This window comes from Symphalangus syndactylus, chromosome 10 (assembly GCF_028878055.3).
Source record: "Symphalangus syndactylus isolate Jambi chromosome 10, NHGRI_mSymSyn1-v2.1_pri, whole genome shotgun sequence".
Classification (NCBI taxonomy): Eukaryota; Metazoa; Chordata; class Mammalia; order Primates; family Hylobatidae; genus Symphalangus; species Symphalangus syndactylus.
The window spans coordinates 83,569,926-83,591,980 of NC_072432.2; the positions used below are offsets into that span (position 1 = coordinate 83,569,926).

A 22,055-nucleotide genomic window follows, 5' to 3' on the forward strand; every position below is an offset into this window, starting at 1 on the left:
ATTTTTTTATTTTTTTTCAGAGACAAGGTTTCGCCATGTTGGTCAGGCTGGTCTCAGACTCTTCCCGCCTTGGCTTCCCAAATTGCTACCGTCACAGGCGTAAGCCACTGCACCCAGCCTTCTCTGTCATTTTCTCTGGCCTTTTTCTCTTCCTCATCCCTTATATGTAGATAATTCTTCTAGGATTTGTCTTTTGTAGATCTCATTTCTTCAGCTGTCACTTCTGTGCCTAGGATTCTCAAACGAAAATACCTTGTAGTGTATAAAGTACAAAATTGCTTTTTTATTAAGTCTTGTACTCCCTACTCTGACTTCTCTTCTGAAATCGAACTTCACATTTCTCAGTGCTTGCTCAAAGTACTTTCTTTATTCTTAATACTACTGATTTCATTCAGATTCCCATTAACTTTCTTAATTATTCCAAAAGCCACTATGATTTTCCTAACTGAATTTTCTTTTCCCTCTAAATCCATTTTACACCCTGCTTCCGTACTACTCTTATTGAAGCACAGCCCCCTGCCCTAAAATCTTCTGTTGGCTTACCATTGTATACAGAATAAAATTCTTATGTCTTAACCTTACATTCAAAGCCTTTTATGATATGAACTCAGTCTAATTTTTCACCTTAATTTCCTGCTACTCCCTTTTACTTTATTCTTCATTTATCTCCTTAAACTTCAAATGTACACCTCTGTGTTAACATACCCATGATAATAACAAAGTGTTCCTTTGTGTGCCTACAAAACATTGTTGATGTCTTGTATGCTTTGGAGACATTAGCATCTTCAAATAAGCCATAATACTGTATATACATGGTTGGATGATATAATATACCTAGTGATGAAGGTAGAACATTGTCTCTATCTTTTAGAGACCAGTTGTCCAATAGATGGACAGAGAGAGACTTTTTTTCTCCAGAAACATTTAAAAATGAACAAAGATACATACCAAGGTATTGTAAAGGAGGAAAGCTAGTATTATATTTTGACAGAACTTTAGATATTTCCATATTAAATCCTTTGTCATTTATCTCAGATTTTTATTTCTGTCCTGCAAAATACTTTTTTCTTTTCATTTAACTATCATTATGTTTAATTTCAGGCTCTTGATGGTTTTTTTTTAGCAATCATGACAGATGGAAGCATAATATATGTGTCTGAGAGTGTAACTTCATTACTTGAACATTTACCAGTAAGTATAAAGATCCTACAATCTACTTCTTATTAAAATGCCTATTTTAAATATTCTAAAGCACTAGGAAGTGGACTTTGAGAGCAGTGTACAACAGTGGTTAAAGGGGTAGGAATCAGAGCTCTCAGTATGTCTTTGTTTTAGCATGTGTTTTCTCAGCTCAGTCATAACTAATCTGTAGTAACTTAATATTCAGCTATTCACTAAATAACGGGAATATGTTCTGATGCACTTTTGTCACTGTGTGAACATCATAGAGTATACTTACAAAAACCTAGATGTATAACCTACTACCCACTCAGGCTATATGGTGTATATAGTCTGTTGCTCTTAGACTACAACCTGTACAGCATGCCACTGTACTGAATACTATAGGCAGTTGTAACACAGTAAGTATTTATATGTTTAAAAATACCTAAACATAGAAAAAGTACAATAAAAAATACAGTCTCAAAGGTAAAAAATGGTATACCTGTATAGGGCACTCACCATGAATGAAACTTGCAGGACTGGAAGTTGCATTGGGTGAGTCAGTGAGTGAGTGATAAGTGAATGTGAAGGACTAAGACAGTACTGTACACCTTTATAGACCTTATAAACACTGAACACTTAGGCTACTTTATATAAAAATGTTTTCTTCAATAATAAATTAGCCTTAGCTTATTATAACTTTTTTACTGTGTAAACTTAAAATTTTTTTTTTAACTTTTTTACTCTTGTAGTAACACTTAAGCTTAACACTTTGGGAAGCCAATGCTGGCAGATTGCTTGAGCTCAGGCATTTGAGACCAGCCTGGGCAACATGGTGAAACCCTGTCTTTAAAAAAACATAAAAATTAGCCGAGTGTCGTGGTATGCGCCTGTGGTCCCAGTTAATCGGGAGGCTCTAGTAGAAGGATTGCGTTGAGCCTAGGAGGCCAAGGCTACAGTGGGCCGTGATAGTGCCACTGCACTCCAGCCTGGGTGACAGCAAGACCCTGCCTCAGAAACACAAATACATCATACAGCTGTACAAAAATATTGCCTTTCTTTATATCTTTATTTCAAAAGCTTTTTTCTATTTAAAAAACTTTTTTTTAACTTTTTAAACATTTGTAAAACTAAGACACAAACATACACACATTAGCCTAGGCCTACACGGGGTCAGGATCATCAACATCACTGTCCTCCACTTCCACATCTTGTCCCATTGGAGGTCTTCAGGAGAAACAATAGGCATGAAGTCATCTCCTATAATAACAGTGACCTTTTGAAATACCTCCTAAAGGACCAGCCTGAGGCTGTTTTAGAGTTAACTTAAAAATATATATATAAGTCTGGGCGTGGTGGCTAACGCCTGTAATCCCTGCACTTTGGGAGGCCGAGGCTTGCAGATCACCTGAGGTTGAGAGTTTGAGATCAGCCTCACCAACATGGAGAAACCCTGTCTCTACTAAAAATACAAAATTAGCCGGGCGTGGTGGCTCATGCCTGTAGAATCGCTTGAACCTGGGAGGCAGAGGTTGCAGTGAGCCGAGTTTGAGCCATTGCACTCCAGCCTGGGCAACAAGAGCAAAACTCCATCTCAAAAAAAAAAAAAAATGTAAATAGAGAATACTCTAAATCATTAAAAGTATAGTAAATACATAAACTAGTAAGATGATTGTTTATTATCATGTACATATGTACTGTATATAATTTTATGTGCTAAACTTTTATATGATTGGTGGCACAGTAGGTTTGTTTACACAAGCATCACCACAAACACAAGTGCAAAGGATGAGTAATGCATTGATCTATGACATTACAACAGATGACATCACTAGACAGTAGGAATGTTTCGGCTCCACCTTAATCTTAGGGCCACCTGTGGTCATATATGCAGTCCATTGTTGACCGAAACATTGTTATGCAGTGCAAGGTCGTACCACTTTATCTAACCTCTCTTCTTCCTGTCTTCTTTATTCTAATGCTAACTTTTTAGCGTTTCCATTTTAATCAGCCTGTTTAAAATGTTAAATCACTGAGAATGTCTTGAGAATAAATTTCTGCTGAGATACTTGTTGCAATTAGGGCAACTCGTAAATATTTTTCTCGATAGAATTACTTATAAAAAACACTCTAAAAATAGTAGATACAGAACTTTTTATGCTATGTGACTTTGAACTGATAATGTCTTATTGGCCATATTTTAATTCATTATCTATATGACCAAAAGGGTAGAGAATTAGAAAAGTGTATTTTGTTTCATTAGGATGGTGAATACCTGGTTTATGTTCTTACTTTTTTTCTAATATGTATTTATTAATATCTACTCTGTGCCAGACACCATGCTAGGTGCTGTGCCACAACTGATAGGCTTTTGGGGGGAATTTTCAGTTTTTAATATGTAATGATGTTATTGAAGATGGAGCTCATGGTATAAATATACTAAAGTTACTTATAAACTACTCTTAAAATGCCTCTCTCTGTCTGGGTGCAGTGGCTCACACCTTTAATGCTAATGCTTTCAGAGGCTGTGGTGGGAGGATTGCTTGAGGCCAGGAATTGGAGACCAGCCTGGGCAGCATAGTGAAGCATCCTGTCTCTACAAAAAATAAAAAAAATAGCTTATCTCTATAACAGGGTAAAGTAATTCTGCTTGTAAATATCTCTTTCAAGAGATATTGAAAAGTGGTATTTCTCTCCCTCTGATTACTTTGATACTTCATACCTTATAAAGAGAATGAATGGATTTTAGCACTTAAAGGTCCAGGCTCTAAAGGGGCATTTTTTAAAGTTGAAAGCCACACAGTACATAATTTGCTAATTTCTGTGGTTCATACAGAAAATAACTTTGACTTTACTACTCTTCTGGGGCTTTATTTTCTAGTAAGCTCAAATAGTAGGATAAGCCCAACATTTAAAAACTTGTTTGAGAGTAAAACATGAGATTATTAGCAACACATAAGTAAACTAGCATAGGCAGAAAAAAGGACAGACTGATTGAGTTTTCTGGACAACTTAAAAAAATTTGTTTTCATAGCAAGAAAACCCAGGGAAAGAATCCCATTATAGGATTAAGATAATGTTTAAGTAGTTTAAAATAAGTATAATAATATCTTTTAAACCATATATAACTGTATTGGGTTTTGTCATGTTTACAGAAACTATATAATCTAGTCATAGAGCATCGTTTGCAATGTGTTCACACTTTCTAAAAGCCTGCTTCTTGGCACTTGCTTGAATTCCATTCAGAATTAGATGCCCTTCATCTCTGTTCTACTGTTACCTTGTATGTACTACTGTCATGATACAGAGAATTGTAATTTTCTGTTTATTTGGATAGTTATGGTAGTTGTAGCTTCTTAAAGGCAGGAACTTTATCTCTGTATCCAGAGGAGCTAGCTGTTTTCTTGGAGAGTCACTCTGATTATTTGTGGAATGTGTGAAAATGAGTATGCTACTTGATTTGGCTGTTTTAAAAAAATCCCTTTCTAATCTTTAGTGAGTTTAATTGCCCTTTGAAATAGGCAACATGTGATAGATCTCATTGGAATCGAAGTGTTTGATTACCACTTCCCTGAATGAAAACCTCTCACCTTCCCATTTTCTTCTGGACATTTTTAAAAACATTTTTAACTTTAGAACCATTTTTAGATGTACAGAAAAATGGACAAGGTAGTACAGAGAATTCCCATGTGCCCTATACCCAGTTTCCTCTGTTATTAACATCTTCTAGATTTTAAAAAATTGTGTCATCCAATCACTAAATGGTAATGTTGACCTAATGTAGAAAAAAACAAAGGCTATTGATTTGTGTCATAGAAGTAAATCAGCAGAACTTATATTTCCTTTTCATGAAACGAGTAAGGGAGATAAAAAGATCCAAGTAGTTACCATTTTCTTTTCTTACTTTTGAATTGTGTTTGAGAACTGAGTGTATGTATGGTCACATAAAGTATGGTCAGCCTCATTTAGAGATTTTAAATGTAGTGGTTAATGGAAAGTTTGACACCTATTAAAGTGGCAGGAGAGGCAGAATGGTTGGGGGAGGCATTGCTTGTGATCGTACTACTCTTGATACAGGCATTCATTTTCTTTTATCTATGAATACGAAACATCCTATGAAGTTATAGATGAAAAAACAAGGATAAGATAGGTCACATCGTAATTTACCGAATAGTAGTAGAAGAAATTGTTAGTAACAAATAATAGTAGAAAACTATAATCATTCTCAAAAATGAAAATTTTATTTCCTATTAATATTTCAAGTTGGTGGCATGTTTTTCTATTAAGATGACGTATTAGTCTTGTCACACTGCCATAAAGGACTCCCCAAGACTGGGTAATTTATAAAGGAAAGAGGTTTAATTGACTCACAGTTCAGCATGGCTGGGGAGGCCTCAGGAAACTTACAATCATGGCGGAAGGGGAAGCAAACACGTCCCTCTTCACATGGCGTCAGGAAGCAGAAGTGCTGAGCAAAAAGGGGAAAAGCCCCTTACAAAACCATCAGAACTGGGAAAACTCACTCACTATCACGAGAACATCAGCATAGAGGTAACTTCCCCCGTGATTCAATCACCTCCCACTCAGCCCCTCCCACAACACATGGGGATTATGGGAACAACAGGATGAGATTTGGGTGGGGACATAGCCAAACCATATCAGATTATTTTTTGCATCAATATCATATACTATATTTTGATTCTTTATTTTGTCAATAGAAGGCAACTTTCTAGCATTTGTGTTATTCAGGCCTATTTATTTATTATTATTATTTTTTGAGACAGAGTCTTATTCTGTCACCCAGGCTTGAGTGTAGTGGTAGGATCTCAGCTCACTGCAGCCTCTGCCTGCTGGATTCAAGCGATTCTCCTGCCTCAGCCTCCCGAGTAGCTGCGACTATAGGTGCACACCACCATGCCCAACTAATTTTTGTGTTTTTAGTAGAGATGAGGTTTCTCCATGTTAGCCAGGCTGGTCTTGAACTCATGACCTCAAGAGAGTCCACGTGCCTCAGCCTCCCAAAGTGCTGGGATTACAAGCATGAGCCACTGCACCCAGCCATGCCTGAATTTTTAGTTCACTCCTTTAGTTGTAGAGGCTTTTCAGACTTCCAGAAAAATCCTTTATTGAAGTACAGATATATTTTTGGTGTGTTTATCCCTTAAGCCATTATCAAATACCTCCTTAGTCTAAAATCATTTATTGTACTAATAACTGTTAAACACAAGGCACGGTGTTAATGTGCCTTGATTGGAAGTGAGAAAGATAAAGATGTAAGAGGCCCCTTTTATTCACCTGTAGGGCAACAGGACATAGACATTAAAATATAGTCATCCTTTGGAATCCATGGGGGAATTGGTTCCAGGACCCGCTGCAGATACCAAAATCCATGGATCGTCAAGCCCCATAGATAAAATGGTGTTGTATTTACATGTAACTTACACACATCTTCCCATTTACATTAAATCATCTCTAGATTATTTATAATAACTAATACAGTGTAAATATGTGTTATACTATAGTGTTTAGGGAATGATTAGAAAAATGTCTGCACATATTCAGTACAGACACAACCATCCATTTTTTGTTTGTTTTTCCTGAATAGTTTTGATCCATGGTTGGCTGAATTCTGCTAAATGGGAAATGAATGATACAAGTAATAAATACTAAAGGAATTTTATTTTTAATGTGGATTATGATGTTAAGGGAATGCTTTCTTGAAAGAAGTGATTTGAACTGGTCTTTGAAAGGGGAAAGATACAGATATGTAGAGAGAGGGGAAGGTCATTTCACTTCATGGAGTGGGCTTGGAGGGCTGGAGAAAAGACAGAAGAAATGATGGGAATGTGTGGCCTATATGAAGAATAGTATTAGGTTGGTGCAAAAGTGATTGCGGTTTTTGTTATTAAAAGTATGGCACCAACCTAATACAACACCCCTTTCTCCCCTCTCGCCATTCTTACTGCCTGTGTTTGTTGTTGTTTGTTTTTTATTTTTAAGCAGTGGAGCTCTTCAAACAAAATCTTTACAGATGCATAAAATAAAAACAAAAAATAGAACTGCTTTAGTTTAATACAGGGGCAGGACCCTGGGCCCTGCTTCACAGCTCCTTTTTACTTCCCCACCCTCTAGTCCCACCTTTACAGTCTTTGAGATACTGTCTCAGTATCCCTAGGATTCCACAGAGCAGTTTGAAACACAGGAAACCAGGTAGAATGCATAGTAGCAAATGTAAAGTCATGGAAGTTTTGTTATCAGTGGTACTTAAGTAGAGGAACTGTCTTATTCATCTTTGATTCCACAGCCGTGGCACATTGTAGCCAACCTGATGTTTGTCAAATTGCTATTGATTAATCACGATTAAAGTTATGTATTAACAAGAATTCTAATGCTTAACATGTTAGCTGTCCTTTTGAGGGGGGATAACTAAACACAAGGCTTTTGTACAATGGGATGCAGGATAAATGCCAGGAAAAGATGAAATAAAGGACACATTGGACAATTGAAATCACACCAAAACAAAATCTCCACTTTATTTAGCTTGTGCGTAGTCCTTTATAGTAGGATATACCACCATTGTTTACCATAGGTTTGAGTATATGGTAAGGCTATGACTTGTCGCCAGAGATTTTTCTTATTAACTGTCTTGGTCCCATTGTATTTTGAAATGTTCAAAACATTTTGGTGAAACACAGCTTTGCAAATAATTTTTCAGGCTTTCAAGGTCATATTGGTCATGGATCGGATGACATTAGTATCATCTCAATCTTGTTTTTTGAGATTTGGTCTATAACTTGACATTTGTTGATTTTCACAGATAATTGAAAGTTAACTGCTGTGTTTAATAGCGATTATGTACTTTTAAAGTAATTGTCTCTTGAATCATTAAAGTTATTTTACTTTTAACAATTTTCTTTTCAGTCTGATCTTGTGGATCAAAGTATATTTAATTTTATCCCAGAAGGGGAACATTCAGAGGTTTATAAAATACTCTCTACTCATCTGCTGGAAAGTGATTCATTAACCCCAGAATATTTAAAATGTAAGTAGTAGCTGTTAAGCAAAAAAGTCAAATGTTATATTCGGTAGCACTATCCTTTTGCAAGTTTATGAAAAATACAGACTTCTTTAAATACAGCATTACTCCATATGCCCTATTAGGTCCTTTTTCAGTATTAAAATATATATAAAATGAAATTGTGACCATATTAAAAATCTGTAATCTATTTCAGAGTATATTGAAATCCCATCTTATTTGTTATAATAAATCCTGGACTCCCATTATTCCATAAAGCTGTATTTTATGCAAAAGTGAGACCTGGAAATATATTGTTATTAATTTATAAATAAAACTTTACCATATTTAATAAGGGAAAATTAAACATTCTAATTTTAACCATTGTTAACCAGTTGGACACTCAAACTGGAAGAAATTTCTGTTTCTTTTAAAATTATTAAATATAAAGATAAATTATCTACCTTATTAAACAATTGAACGGTCATTTGTTAGATGTATCTAATTTGCTAGGTACTTGTGCTGTATCATAAAAATATCAAGAATAGTGAAAATAGTTCTCACCGTCAAGATACACAGCATATTATGGTAGAATCAGACATTTCTACTAGGTCCATTGACAAATTTATTTGACCGGAGTACCTCATTTTCTTCATATATTACCCTGTATAAAATCCAGAATTGTTACAGCAGTACATTTGGCCATTAGCTATTAGATACCTTCTTTAATCACCTTTTTCATTATTTTTAAATGTGTCTCATCTGCTAATACTGACATTATCTTAAAGATTCTTTGTATTTGAATCCTCAAATTCTGTAGCATACTGTCTAAAAATTGAGATATACACACACACACACACACACACACACACAAATTTGTATGTATCTATAACTTTGATAAGAGTGGATGGCCTTTCAGCGAGAGTTGAGAAAAACTAGACTTGGAGAATTCATTTCAAGCCTTGTTTTAAAACCAAGTTTATATGACATTGACCATTAGGCCACTCTAGTCTGGTACTTAGAAAGATTTAGGCTGGATATAATAGATGCCTACAATTAGTATTTGAAGCCATGGATGGAATGGAAAGCTTGAGGTAAATATATAGAACAAGGAGAGAAAAATTAGAAAGGTGGGATCCAGCCGGGCCTGGTAGCTCATGCCTGTAATCCCAGTAGTTTGGGAGGCTGAGGCGGGCGGATCATTTGAAGCTAGGAGTTTGAGACCAGCCTGGCCAACATGGCGAAACCCCGTCTCTACCAAAAATTAACTGAGCATGGTAGTGCATGCTCACTAGTCTCAGCTACTTGGGAGACTGAGGTAGGAGAATTGCTTGAACCCCGGAGGCTGAGCTTGCAATGAGCCAGGATCACACCACTGCATTCCAGCCTGGGCGATACAGCGAGACTCTGTCTCAAAAAAAAGAAAGAAAGGTGGAACCCTTTGGAGATAGCAATAGGAAGACAAAGGAGAAGGCATTTGCTTTGAAGACCCTACTAAGAATAAAATTGGCTGGAGAACTAAATAAAAGCCTTTGGCAGAAAGAGCTTAGGCTTCTGCTTCCAAGAACAGAAATGAAAATGGCAAGAATGCTTAAGAAAAGTCTTAATTAAATGGCTTGCTGATCTCCTAGTTAAACAAGTGATATACAAAAGAGTTCTTGCCCCAGGAAAAAGAAAGTTTCATGCCAAAAGAATAAACACAAGTTAAAACACAGGGAAAATTGCTTAGAAAATTCGGTAGGTCATTTTGGCCATAATGAAGTTGAGATTGTACAGGTGGTAAAATTTGTCTAGAGAAGGAATAAGGACAGAATTATAAAGGGGCTAAGGAATTTGAGTTTTATTTTTTACAGAGTAGAGAGCCAGTGAAGGAGATTTGGGTAGTTTTGTTGTCTGCAAAAAAAGGAAAAACAAAATCAGGTAAATAGTGGGAAGTTGATTTGGAGAAGGCTAGGAAGAAGACTTGCAGCAGTGGGTTGCCTACCCCAGGCCTACCTGGCTTCTGCTTCATAAAGAGGCCCTGAGTCTGAGAGCTGAATAAGAAGAGCCCTGGATTTCTCATCATAGTGGCTCAACTCAGGCTGTGCTCACCTGACCTGCAGATTTCCTACTATACAAATCAAGTGATAGCTTTATGGAGTTACTCCTCAGTTTCATTCCTAGGGTTCAGTTGAACACAACCAGAGATCTTATGGATCAGACCATTCTGATGATCAAGCTGGCCATACTGCCTGGTACAGTAACTATTACTACTTTTCCTGTAACAGCTGTTCTGCCTCATAGAGGTCCAGGTCTTCATTGCAGTGAAAGCATCTTTCACCAGCATCTCTGGCCTAGAAAGAGCAGCAGTACCTTGCTTATAAAAGTTGCTGCCACTTTCGTCATCTGGTTTGGGAGATTAAAAAAATCACTCAGGGAGAAAATTTTGAAAAGGACCAGACTGGAGACAAAAAGGAAAACCATATAATCCTAGCAATAAAAGTAAGGATGGGCTGAGCACAGTTGTTCATGCCTATAATCTCAGCACTTTGGGAGGCCAAGGCAGGCAGATTGCTTGAGCCCAGGAGTTCAAGACCAGCATGGGCAACATGGTGAAACACCGTCTATACAATAAAGAGAAATAAAAAAATTGGCTGGGGTGTGGTGGCACATGTCTGTTGTTCCTGCTACTCAAGAGGCTGAGCTGGAGGATCACTTGAGCCCAGGAGGCAGAGGTTGCAGTGAGCTGCGATCATGTCACTGTAGTCCAGCCTGGGTGACAGAGTGAGACTTTGTCTCAAAAAAAAAAAAAGGATGGAGAGGAAAGTATATGACTGTTAAGTGTGTAAACTCAATAGGACTTGATGTGGTAGGCTCAGGTGACCAAGTGACTAAGAATCATCAGTGGGGAAGGTTGAAGATAGTTAGACTTTGAACCTGTTAGGTTAGATGATAAAGCCATCTATGATGATAATAACTGAAGAATATAAGCTTGAAGTAGTGAGCAAAGAAAGGTGTTAAGGACTAGTAAGTCCTTGAGTGCCGAAATAATACCATGAAAGTAGTTACAAGTCTAAGAGTAATAGACAAGACTGAATCAGAGTGGCAGACTGTGGAGGCATAATGAATACATATTTCGGTTACCTAAATGCAAGATAATTTGCAACTGCACTAAATTGGCAGGCTTCCTTGGTGAAATAAGTAGCAGGTCTTGGTGACAGATTAGGTTTGGGACTTGTGATAGGAAGAGACCAAATTGATACAGTTTCTAACTTGGGAAATAAGCATATATAGACGAAGGGAGCTTGAAAGAAAGATAAATTCACTTTGAAATATTTTGAATTTAAGTTACTGATGGGACAATCAAGTGCGAATGTCCTGAAAGCAAATGATAGGTAACTTTGTCTCACATAAAATGCTAGAGTTGGAGAGAGAGATTTAGGATCAAAAGAACCTTTGTGAAAACCCCTAGTATGAAAATGGATTAGCAGAAGAGATAGGAATAGTCAGTAAGGTAGGAAGGTAAATTTATGCTGTGGGAATGACAAAGGATGACTTTTAAGAAGAAGTGGAAATGAAAAACCATTGAAGTTAACAATACAAATGTTAGTAATCTTGAGAAGAATAATTGCTGTAGAGGTGTAAGGATGAAAGCCACGGTGTGTGAAGTTAAGGGAAATGAATATATGGAAGATGGAGCCCATAATGAAAAGGAAGGAGATCTATACCAAAATAATTAGCAAAACTCCTTTGTTTCAGATGGAAGACCTAAGCAAATTTAAAAGTAGATAGTAAGGACCCTTGGCCAGGTGCAGTGGCTCTTGCCTATAATCCCACCACTTTGGGAGGTTGAGGCAGGAGGATCGCTTGAGCCTAGAAGCTTGTAACCAGCCTGGGCAACATAGTGAGACCCCATTTCTACAAAAAATTAAAAATTAGCCAAGCATGGTGGCTCACACCTGTAGTCTTGGGTACTTGGTAGGCTGAGGCAGGGGGCTCACTTGAGCCCAGGAGTTCAATGCCACAGTGAGCTGTGATCATGCCACTGCACTCCAGCCTGGGTGACAAATCAAGACCCTGTCTCAAAAAAAAGAAGAAAGTAAGGACCCAAAGGTGTAGATGCTAAAGGAATAAGGAACAGTGATGTGGCCCGGGTCCTAGAGAAAATAGGAAAGACTATAAATGGTAGAGATGGAAGGATTAGCTTTAGAATGTGAAGCAAAACTTTCCTTTGAAAGTGAGTAAAGAATGAAAAGGATGAGTAGATAAAAACAGGGAAACTTAAGTTGTTTGCACCAGAAAGTCTATTTTTTCTGTTAAAGACAAAGTGAGGTCCTCTCCTGAAGGTACTCTGCTTTTATGAACTAAATGTCATTGACGACTTCTGTTGGGGAAAATAATGGTTGTAAACTTACACAACTTTTATGATCTTATTTAATATGGTATGTCAATCACTGTTTTATATCACAAATATGTGATTTTTAAAATCTCTTTATTTCAGCAAAAAATCAGTTAGAATTCTGTTGTCATATGCTCCGAGGAACAATAGACCCAAAGGAGCCATCTACCTATGAATATGTAAAATTTATAGGAAATTTCAAATCTTTAAACAGTGGTGAGTTAAAATGCTTCTCTCACAATGTGTTTTAACTTGTTATTTTTCTATGCTCTTAAAGACATAGATGTTTGAATATCAGTAACAATTAGGTTTTGCTGGCATAACTGATGATACATATTTCCCTATTGTTTTAGTATCCTCTTCAGCACACAATGGTTTTGAAGGAACTATACAACGCACACATAGGCCATCTTATGAAGATAGAGTTTGTTTTGTAGCTACTGTCAGGTTAGCTACACCTCAGTTCATCAAGGTATGTTTCTAATTTTATTTCCCAAAGGGGATTTCAGTTCATATGCTTAGAACTGCCTGAAACTTCCTGCAGACATTGAGGTGGAATGGCTATGTAGTCATTAAATATGCATGATAATATTTTTGAAATGACGAGTTATCAAGACACTCATTAAATTGTATAACTAATTTTTTAGTATATATCCTTTGCAGTTAACCAGTGATTATTATATACCAATATTGCCCTACTTTTGTGGAAGATTTTAGGATCCTTTTGTGTGTTATTCATTATCTCTATTAAAAGGGAAAGTCCAAAAATCTAGGTTTTTGGAATCTTTATTTTTGGAAGGTCACTTTTAAATTTTTATTTGAAATGTACAAGTGGCTCTTTGCCACATATAACTTACCTTTTCAAATGTAAAATTAAGTATTTGATTTTTATTTCCTGGACCCAACAAACAGATGTTAAGTAGGGAAGTGGGAAAGTGAAAGAGTTCAACCACTAGAAACTGACTGAAAAGAGGCAGCCAGGCTAAGATTTAAAATTTAGGCGGGGCCGGGCAAGGTGACTCATGCCTGTAATCCCAGCACTTTGGGAGAGCAAGGCGAGAGGATTGCCTGAGCCCAGTAGTTTGAGACCAGCCTGGGCAACATGACAAGACCCCATCTCTACAAAAAATACAAAAAATTAGCCAGGCATGGTGTTACACACCTGTGGTCTCACTTACTCAAGAGGCTGAGGCGGGAGGATCATTTGAGCCCAGGAGGTCGAGGCTGCAGTGAACTGTGTTTGCATTTTATTTTGAGACAGAGTCTCCCTCTGTCTCAAATACATTTGGGGGGACATCATAGTATAGGACAAAGTACTGAATTAATAGAAGATCTTAAGCCAGTCTTGCTTGGTTTGTTTTGATCTTAATGAAATAATAGTTGTTAACATTTGAGTGCTTACTACATGCTGTGTATTTTACATGCATTATCTCATTAATTCTTATGACAACCCTATAAGGTAGACGTTATTACGATCCCTCATTTTACATTATATGGAAACAGAGGCTTAGGGAAGCTAAGTTACTTGCCCAAAGTCTCAGCTATTAGTGATGAAACTAAGACTTGATTCTATTAATTAATAATTGTTTTTTTCTGAAAGCCCAAGCTCTCAACTATTACAGTGTGCTGCAGGTCAGTCAGGGACACAGAGGCAGGGTGGAATACATTGTTTAGTATGACTAGAGTCTAAGGTTAGTGTGTGGAGGGGGAAGAGATAGTGGGAGGTAAGGCTAGAAAAGTAATCAGAAACCAGAAATAAAATTTGTTTCTTTCTTGTTTATTTCTCCACGCTGAAGAGAGTTTAGCACAAGGAACCACTGAAGGTTTTTTAGCAGGGAAGTCGTATAATATTTGAGTATTGGTAAGGTAATTGTGGCCCTAGAAGAGAAGATGAGTTGAAGGACAGGGAGACTGGTGAACACTGTAGCAAATCAGTGATGGCAGGGGTCTAAACCAATGCACTCAAGATGGATGAGAGAGAATTGATTTTTTAAATACTTAGATGAAATGGAAAAGATTTAGTAATGGCCACTTAGATGATGAAAGGTAAAAATGAAAGAGTATGTTTTTTTAACTATCAGATTTCTAGACACTGGCCACTACACATGTATAGAATAATATGGAAAATTGTGTGACTGGGTGTGAGGAGTAAAGCAATTAGTTTATTTTAGGACATATTGAATTTGAGATGTATGAGGACATTCAGATATTTGGAAATATGGAACTGTAATTCAGGAGAGGGGTTTGAATTTTGAATAAGGGTTTATAGGCATGTGTGAATGGAAAATGTGTAGAGTGAGAAGTACCCACCCAAAAGCTTGCATCTAAAGGTTATTTATTACCACATTCTTTAGTACTGGAAAATTAAAATGTATTAACTTGTTTAGAAGGGCCTGCATTTTAGCTTATGCCTAGAATCCCAGCACTTTGGGAGGCTGTGGTGGGCAGGTTGCTTGAGCCCAGGAGTTGAAGACCAGCCTAGACAACATAGTGAGACCCCCACCTCTACAAATAAAAATACAAAAATTAGCCGGGCGTGGTGGTGCATCACTATAGTCCTAGCTACTTGGGAAGCTGAGGCAGGAGGATCGCTTGAGCCTAGGATGTTGAGGCTACAGTGAGCTGAGATCCCACTACTGTACTTCAGCCTGAGCGACAGAGTGAGACCCTGTCTCAAACAAAGAAATAAGTAAATATATACATACATACATAGAAACAACTAATTTATTTAGGAAAAGTTATCTAGTAATGACTATTTATTTATTTATTTAGCCTCCACCTCCTGGGTTCAAGTGATTCTGCTGCCTCAGCCTGCCGAATAGCTGGGATTACAGGTGCCCGCCACCGTGCCCTGCTATTTTTTGTATTTTTAGTAGAAATCGGGTTTCACCGTGTTGGCCAGGCTGGTCTCAAACTCCTAACCTAAGTGATTTGCCCACCTCAGCCTCCCAAAGTGCTAGGATTACAGGTGTGAGCCACCACACCTGGCCATGACTTATTTTTATATGTAGCAATATTTAATATTCTTAAGGACACAAAGTATTTATAAATTTTAATTATTTATTTGTAGGAAATGTGCACTGTTGAAGAACCCAATGAAGAGTTTACATCTAGACATAGTTTAGAATGGAAGTTTCTGTTTCTAGATCACAGGTAATTCCATTTTTAAATTCCATGAAAAGGTAATAGTCATGTTATATAATTCTTGAAATTAATGGATCAAGGGCAAACTTTTTTTAAATTAGGACTTTGAAACCTGTTCCCATTTTTTGAGAAATAAAGCCCCCCCCCATTTTATTTCTAGTTGGAATATTTCTTATTAAGGAAAAACTTATAATAATGATTGTTTTCTGTGTAATTTAGGGCACCACCCATAATAGGGTATTTGCCATTTGAAGTTCTGGGAACATCAGGCTATGATTACTATCATGTGGATGACCTAGAAAATTTGGCAAAATGTCATGAGCACTGTAAGTAGATTTTAACATTTCTGGTGATAATAACTGTTTATATAAGCAGAAGTCCTGTCCTGAAATGATAGGTAGTAAGACACAGATTTATAATCATTTTCACATTTTTGAAATATGCTAAAAGATTTTGCTTTATGTATGTAACCAATCTAGTAGGAATCATAGATCAAGTTTAAATTAAACTTGTTCCTATTTTTATAATAAGTAGAATTTTATAATATTGCATCTAATACACCTTGTTGTGAAGCATGTGAGCTCTATATCTGGAGTAAGAGCAGTAGATTCCTTTGAAAATTGTAATACTTCAAACTTTTGGAGTATTGTTTCCTAAATCTTGATTTTGAGGCATGTGAATCTTTTCAGGAGCTAGGTACATGTTTGGAAAAATCTGTCTTAGAAAGCTCATAGTGAGTGCTTGGTGTTATCTGCTTATTATTATTGTTGTTAGAGCAGGAGCATTATCATCCTTTGTACCAGGCACTGTTCTAAACACTTTACATCTATTATCTCCATTATTCTCCATCACAGTTCTTTTTTTTTTTTGAGACGGAGGCTCGCCCTGTCACCTAGGCTGGAGTGCAGTGGCGCAATCTCGGCTCACTGCAAGCTCCGCCTCCCAGGTTCACACCATTCTCCTGGCTCAGCCTCTCGGAGTAGCTGGGACTACAGGCACCCGCCACCATGCCCGGCTAATTTTTTGTATTTTTAGTAGAGACGGGGTTTCACCGTGGTCTCGATCTCCTGACCTCGTGATCCGCCCGCCTCGGCCTCCCAAAGTGCTGGGATTACAAGCGTGAGCCACTGCGCCCAGCATCTCCATCACAGTTCTAAAAGGTAGATACTATTATTATCTTCATGAGTAAGCTGAGAACACAGTAAGGCTAAGTAATTCACTCATAATTTCATAGCTCATTGGTGGCAGAGACAGGATTGGAGCCTAGGCCTACTCTTTTTATCACATGTATTTATTTTAGAAGTTTGTTTTAATGATGAGGTTTGTCTTCATGATATATTTTATTTGCTTCTCTGATCCTCCTCCCAGATGCTTACCCTCTTGAGTGTTCACTAAAGCCTAACTAGATACTTTAGACCTTTTCATGACGTTTTATGCTGCTGTTATAAACCTCTCTGTACAAAAATGAAGCAGGTTGTATAACAGCATTAACTCTATGGAAAATTTTCAGAGTAAAGTCATTTCAGCACAAAAGATGTGGGCATTAAGCACCATGACGTTGTATAAAGAGCTGATACCTCTATTAACTAGCTGGGTAACTTTGGACAGCAAGTTTGTTTGTAGACCTTGATTTCCTCCTTAGAGAGTGAGAGGTGGTGGCGGTGGGGTTGGGGGGTGGAGGGACAGATTGAGAGATTCTTTTTTTTTTTTTTTTTTTTTTTTTTGAGACGGAGTCTTGCTCTGTCACCCAGGCTGGAGTGCAGTGGCGCAATCTCGGCTCACTGCAAGCTCCGCCTCCCGGGTTCACGCCATTCTCCTGCCTCAGCCTCTCCGAGTAGCTGGGACTACAGGCGCCCGCCACCACGCCCGGCTAATTTTTTTGTATTTTTAGTAGAGACGGGGTTTCACCGTGGTCTCGATCTCCTGACCTCGTGATCCACCCGCCTCAGCCTCCCAAAGTGCTGGGATTACAGGCGTGAGCCACCGCGCCCGGCTGAGAGATTCTTGACTAGCATTTCCTAAGGTTTGTTCCACCGAATGTTAGTCCATAAAAAAAAAGACTTTATAGTCAAGGAAGACGGGGAAACACTTCATAATCCCTCAGAGAATCTGTACATGCATTAGCATACTCAGGTTTTGAGAAAACTGAAGACACCTATTTAACAAAACGTTTCCCAAATTAATTTAACTACAAACCCCTTTTTTTTTTTTTTTTTTTTTTTTTTTTGAGATGGAGTCCTGCTTTGTCACCCAGGCTGGAGTGCAGTGGCGTGTCTCAGCTCACTGCAACCTCCACCTTCCGGGTTCAAGTCATTCTCTTGCCTCAGCCTCCTGAGTAGCTGGGATTACAGGCACGTGCCACCATGCCTGGCTAATTTTTGTATTTTCAGTACAGATGGGATTTCACTATGTCGGCCAGGGTGGTCTCAAACTCCTGACCTCAAGTGATCCGCCCACCTCTGCTTCCCAAAGTTCTGAGATTACAGGCGTGAGCCACCACACCCAGCCCAAAACCCATTTTTTTGTTTAATATCTGTTAAAAGGCTTCAGAACTTAAAATCCACAGCACATGTTTTGGCAGTTACTGCACTCAGTTACTTCAGACAGTGAAGTTATTTTGATTTTGGTTAAGGTTTAAAATTAAATGCTTCAAAGATTCTGTGCCTGCCAGAGTAGTTAGGAGAAAAAACTCAGGGGTGATTATTTATTGTTATTACCCTCTGTATATCTAGGCAAGAGGAAGTCAGCAGTGTGAATTCTTAAGTATTAATTGTGTATGGAAAGATTGTAAGATCAGCAGTGACTAGCTGTGACTTGGGCACTATAGATCTGATAATTGCTTGGGACCTTAAACTAGCTCTAAAGAATCACATTTTCACATGGACATATGTTATCAAAAGGCCAGAAAAATAATAGTATGTGTAAACTTAAATGTAAATGATAGCTTTTGGTTAAAAAACAGAATCTTTATATAATATGAATTAAAGAAAAAATATTTTTCTATTTTCCTTTTAGTAATGCAATATGGGAAAGGCAAATCATGTTATTATAGGTTCCTGACTAAAGGGCAACAGTGGATTTGGCTTCAGACTCATTATTACATCACTTACCATCAGTGGAATTCAAGGCCAGAGTTTATTGTTTGTACTCACACTGTAGTAAGGTAATAATTCTTTTAGAGAATTTCTGAATTATTGTAACATCCTATGATGATTTTGGCAATGTAACTTTTATGCGTAAGTTGTTAAAGAACTACAAAGTGCTCTTTTCTCAATTGCTGATAGATCCTTTCAATATATTATTAAATTTACTTATAGGCATTATATATAAATATAGGAATGATATAGATATATAAGCCTTGATATAAATTTTGTGCTTTACAGCAGAAGTTGTTACTGTCATTTATGTAGTAGTGTCAGTCATGTAAAAGGAAAACTGTAGGTAGATAAGCATACACTTCCTTTATTTAGCTTTTCTTAATTTAAGTATTATGTGGTTATGGATCATTTACAGCAGTGTATGAAACTTTAAGATACCTAGAAAAATGCAAGTTAAATTAAGACATTATAGGTATATTTTAAGTTTGTGTAGCACATAGCAAATAGTCTAGATGAACAGATGAGACACATAACAACACCGAATAGTTACAGCTGTGCAGTATTTTAAATGAATGACCAAACACTAAAATTTGATTATTTTTTCCATTTGTAGTTATGCAGAAGTTAGGGCTGAAAGACGACGAGAACTTGGCATTGAAGAGTCTCTTCCTGAGACAGCTGCTGACAAAGTATGTTTCTTATAATTTAAAAAAAAAAATTATTTTTAATTTCTCCCCAATAAAAGATGAAACTCAATTAATAGGAAAACTATTTTTCAAAAATATTTTATTTCCTCACTTATAACAGGGATGTGATTATACTTTACTACTTATTTTTAATTTAATATTTTAGAGTCTCACCTGCCTCTAAAAAGAAAACTGGATGAGAGACATATCTGATCTCAGATTAAAACTACCATTTATTCCCAGTGATGTACTGGTCTCTGGCTAGGTTATTTATATGAATTGTGAAATATAATTTACACTTCAGATATTTTTATCGGGTAGGTAATATCCCCACTTTGAAAATACTGAAATTGGGGTTTCAAGAGGGGAAGAAAAATCTTCTCTAAAGACACTGGCTGGGAAATTATAGTCAGAATTGGAACTCTGGTTTCTTTTTTGTTATATCAGGTCAGAAGTGTAGTATATTAGTTATCTATAGCTGTGTAACAACTTACTCCAAAATTTAGTGATACAAAACAACACACTTATTATCTCCTAGTTTGTTGAGTCAAGATTCCAGGCACAGTTTAGCTGGACCCTCTACTTCAGATTCTGTCATGAGGCTGTAATCAAGGTGTTGGTGGGAGCCACAGTCATCTCAAAGTTCAACTGAGGTGGAATCTGTTTCCACCTCACTTAGTGGTTGCTGGGCACACTTCAGTTCCTCATAGGCAGTTGGACTGAGGGCCTTGGTTTCTTGCTGCCTGAAGGCTATCCTCAGTTCCTTTCCAGGTGACCTTTTCCATCAGAGCAAACATGCAAGATGAGCCAGGGAAACTACCTGCAAGATGGAAGTCATAGTCTTTTGTAACCTAATCACAGAATTGATATCTCACCACTTTTGTCTATTCTATGCATTATAGAAGGAAATCAGTAGATCCAGCCCACACTTAAGATGGGAGGATTATGCAAGGGCTTGAATACCAGAAGGCAGGAATTGTGAGCCATGTCAGAAATTGCCTACCACAGTATTTTTGGACCTGCAGAAAATAAGCAGAATGAAAAGAGTCAAAAATCTATATAAAACTTGAGTTAAATAGGCAGCATTCCAGGGGACAATATGGTGGATGTCATTCAGTCATTCGACAAATGTTATAAAGTACCTTCTACCCGGCATGGATCTAGATACTGAGAATATAGCACTGAATAATGCAAACAACTTCCCTGCTTTCATGGATCCCACGTGAAAGAACTTTTCCAAAGAGGTTTTGTATGTTTAGAAGAAGAAGACATAGTATGTTTTGGTAAAAGACATTATTTTCTGAGAAAAGGTCTTAAAATCTAGGGTTCCTTGATTAGGGGACCATTATGAAAACTGAAGTAATACAGAGATTAATTATCCTTCTTTTTCCCTTATGCAAAGATTCAATCCTAGTAAATCCTAAATTAGCCCTATTTCCAAAATACACTCCAGCTATGTCTACTTTCCCACCATGTTTACTGCCAGCATCATGATCCACCTGGGGTTTAGGGACGAGGTCCTTCTGAGATATTTTTGAGAAACTTCAGTGTGTGGATGCTTTGAAAATTGTGAATTTTGATGGGATCACCAAGGGGATGGGCGTGTCTTGGAGCACTCCAATATTAAGAGGTGATGGAGACAAGGAAGAATCAACAACGGGGGGTAATAGCTAGTAAGTTAGGAATAAAACCAGGAAGTTACTTAGAAGACAAGAGTTATCAGTGAGGAGTGAATGATCAACTTTATCAGATTCAGCTGAAATAAGTTAAATTTTAGATGAGTGTTGAGAACTGAGCATTGACTTTAACATTTAATTCATTGGTGATCAATAAGAACAGATTCTGTGGAGTAGTAGTGTGAGTGAAAGCATGATTAGAGTTGGTTTAAAAGACAATTTTCCAGGATGGGGGAATTAGGGACAGTGAATAGGGAGGGGTTTTGCTATAAAGAGAAGAGAAATGGGGCAGTGGTAGGAAGGGAAAGTGGGCTTAAAGGAAGTTTTTGCCTTTTTTTTTTAAGTTGGGAGAAATAACAGCATGTTTGTATACTGATGAGAATGAGCTGATGGAGAAAGAAACATTGGTGATGGGAAAGATTAGTATCACTGTATGAAACTATGAAACTCTAGCTCCTGGGCTTTAAGCAATTCTCTTGCCTCAGCTTCCTGGGTAGTTGGCACCACAGGCATTCACCTGGCTTTCTCCCCTGTGTTTTCTTGTAAGAGTTATGTAGTTTTAGCTGTTAACGTTTAGGTCTCTGATTCATTTTGAGTTAATTTTTTTTTTTTTTCTGAGATGGAGTCTCGCTCTTTTGCCCAGGCTGGAATGCAGTGGCAAGATCTCAGCTCACTACATCGTCCGCCTCCTCGGTTCAGGGGATTCTCCTGCCTCAGCCGCCCAAGTAGCTGGGATCACAGGCACCTACCACCATGCCTGGCTAATTTTTGTATTTTTGGTAGAGACGGGGTTTCACCATGTTGGCCAGGCTGGTCTCAAACTCCTGACCTCAGGTGATCCACCTGCCTCAGCTTCCCAAAGTGCTGGGATTACAGGTGTGAGCCACCACACCTGGT

At 37.6% G+C, this 22,055-nt stretch overlaps 1 protein-coding gene across 13 annotated transcripts in view; it reads left to right on the forward strand.

Moving 5' to 3' along the window:
- CLOCK (clock circadian regulator) overlaps positions 1 to 22,055 on the forward strand; it is a 121,780-nt gene that overhangs the window by 77,064 nt on the left and 22,661 nt on the right. For 12 of the 13 annotated variants that reach the window (XR_010113871.1, XM_055294652.2, XM_063610436.1 and 9 more), the window contains 8 exons: positions 1,102 to 1,191; positions 8,083 to 8,203; positions 12,657 to 12,770; positions 12,908 to 13,026; positions 15,625 to 15,707; positions 15,918 to 16,024; positions 18,714 to 18,861; positions 19,410 to 19,485. Coding sequence is in view for 12 of the 13 variants with exons in the window: in XM_055294652.2 (XP_055150627.1) it covers positions 1,102 to 1,191; positions 8,083 to 8,203; positions 12,657 to 12,770; positions 12,908 to 13,026; positions 15,625 to 15,707; positions 15,918 to 16,024; positions 18,714 to 18,861; positions 19,410 to 19,485 (858 nt within the window). In the remaining variant the exon portion in view is untranslated. The remainder of the gene's footprint in view (positions 1 to 1,101; positions 1,192 to 8,082; positions 8,204 to 12,656; positions 12,771 to 12,907; positions 13,027 to 15,624; positions 15,708 to 15,917; positions 16,025 to 18,713; positions 18,862 to 19,409; positions 19,486 to 22,055) is intronic. The other variant, XM_055294654.2, reaches the window with a different exon arrangement.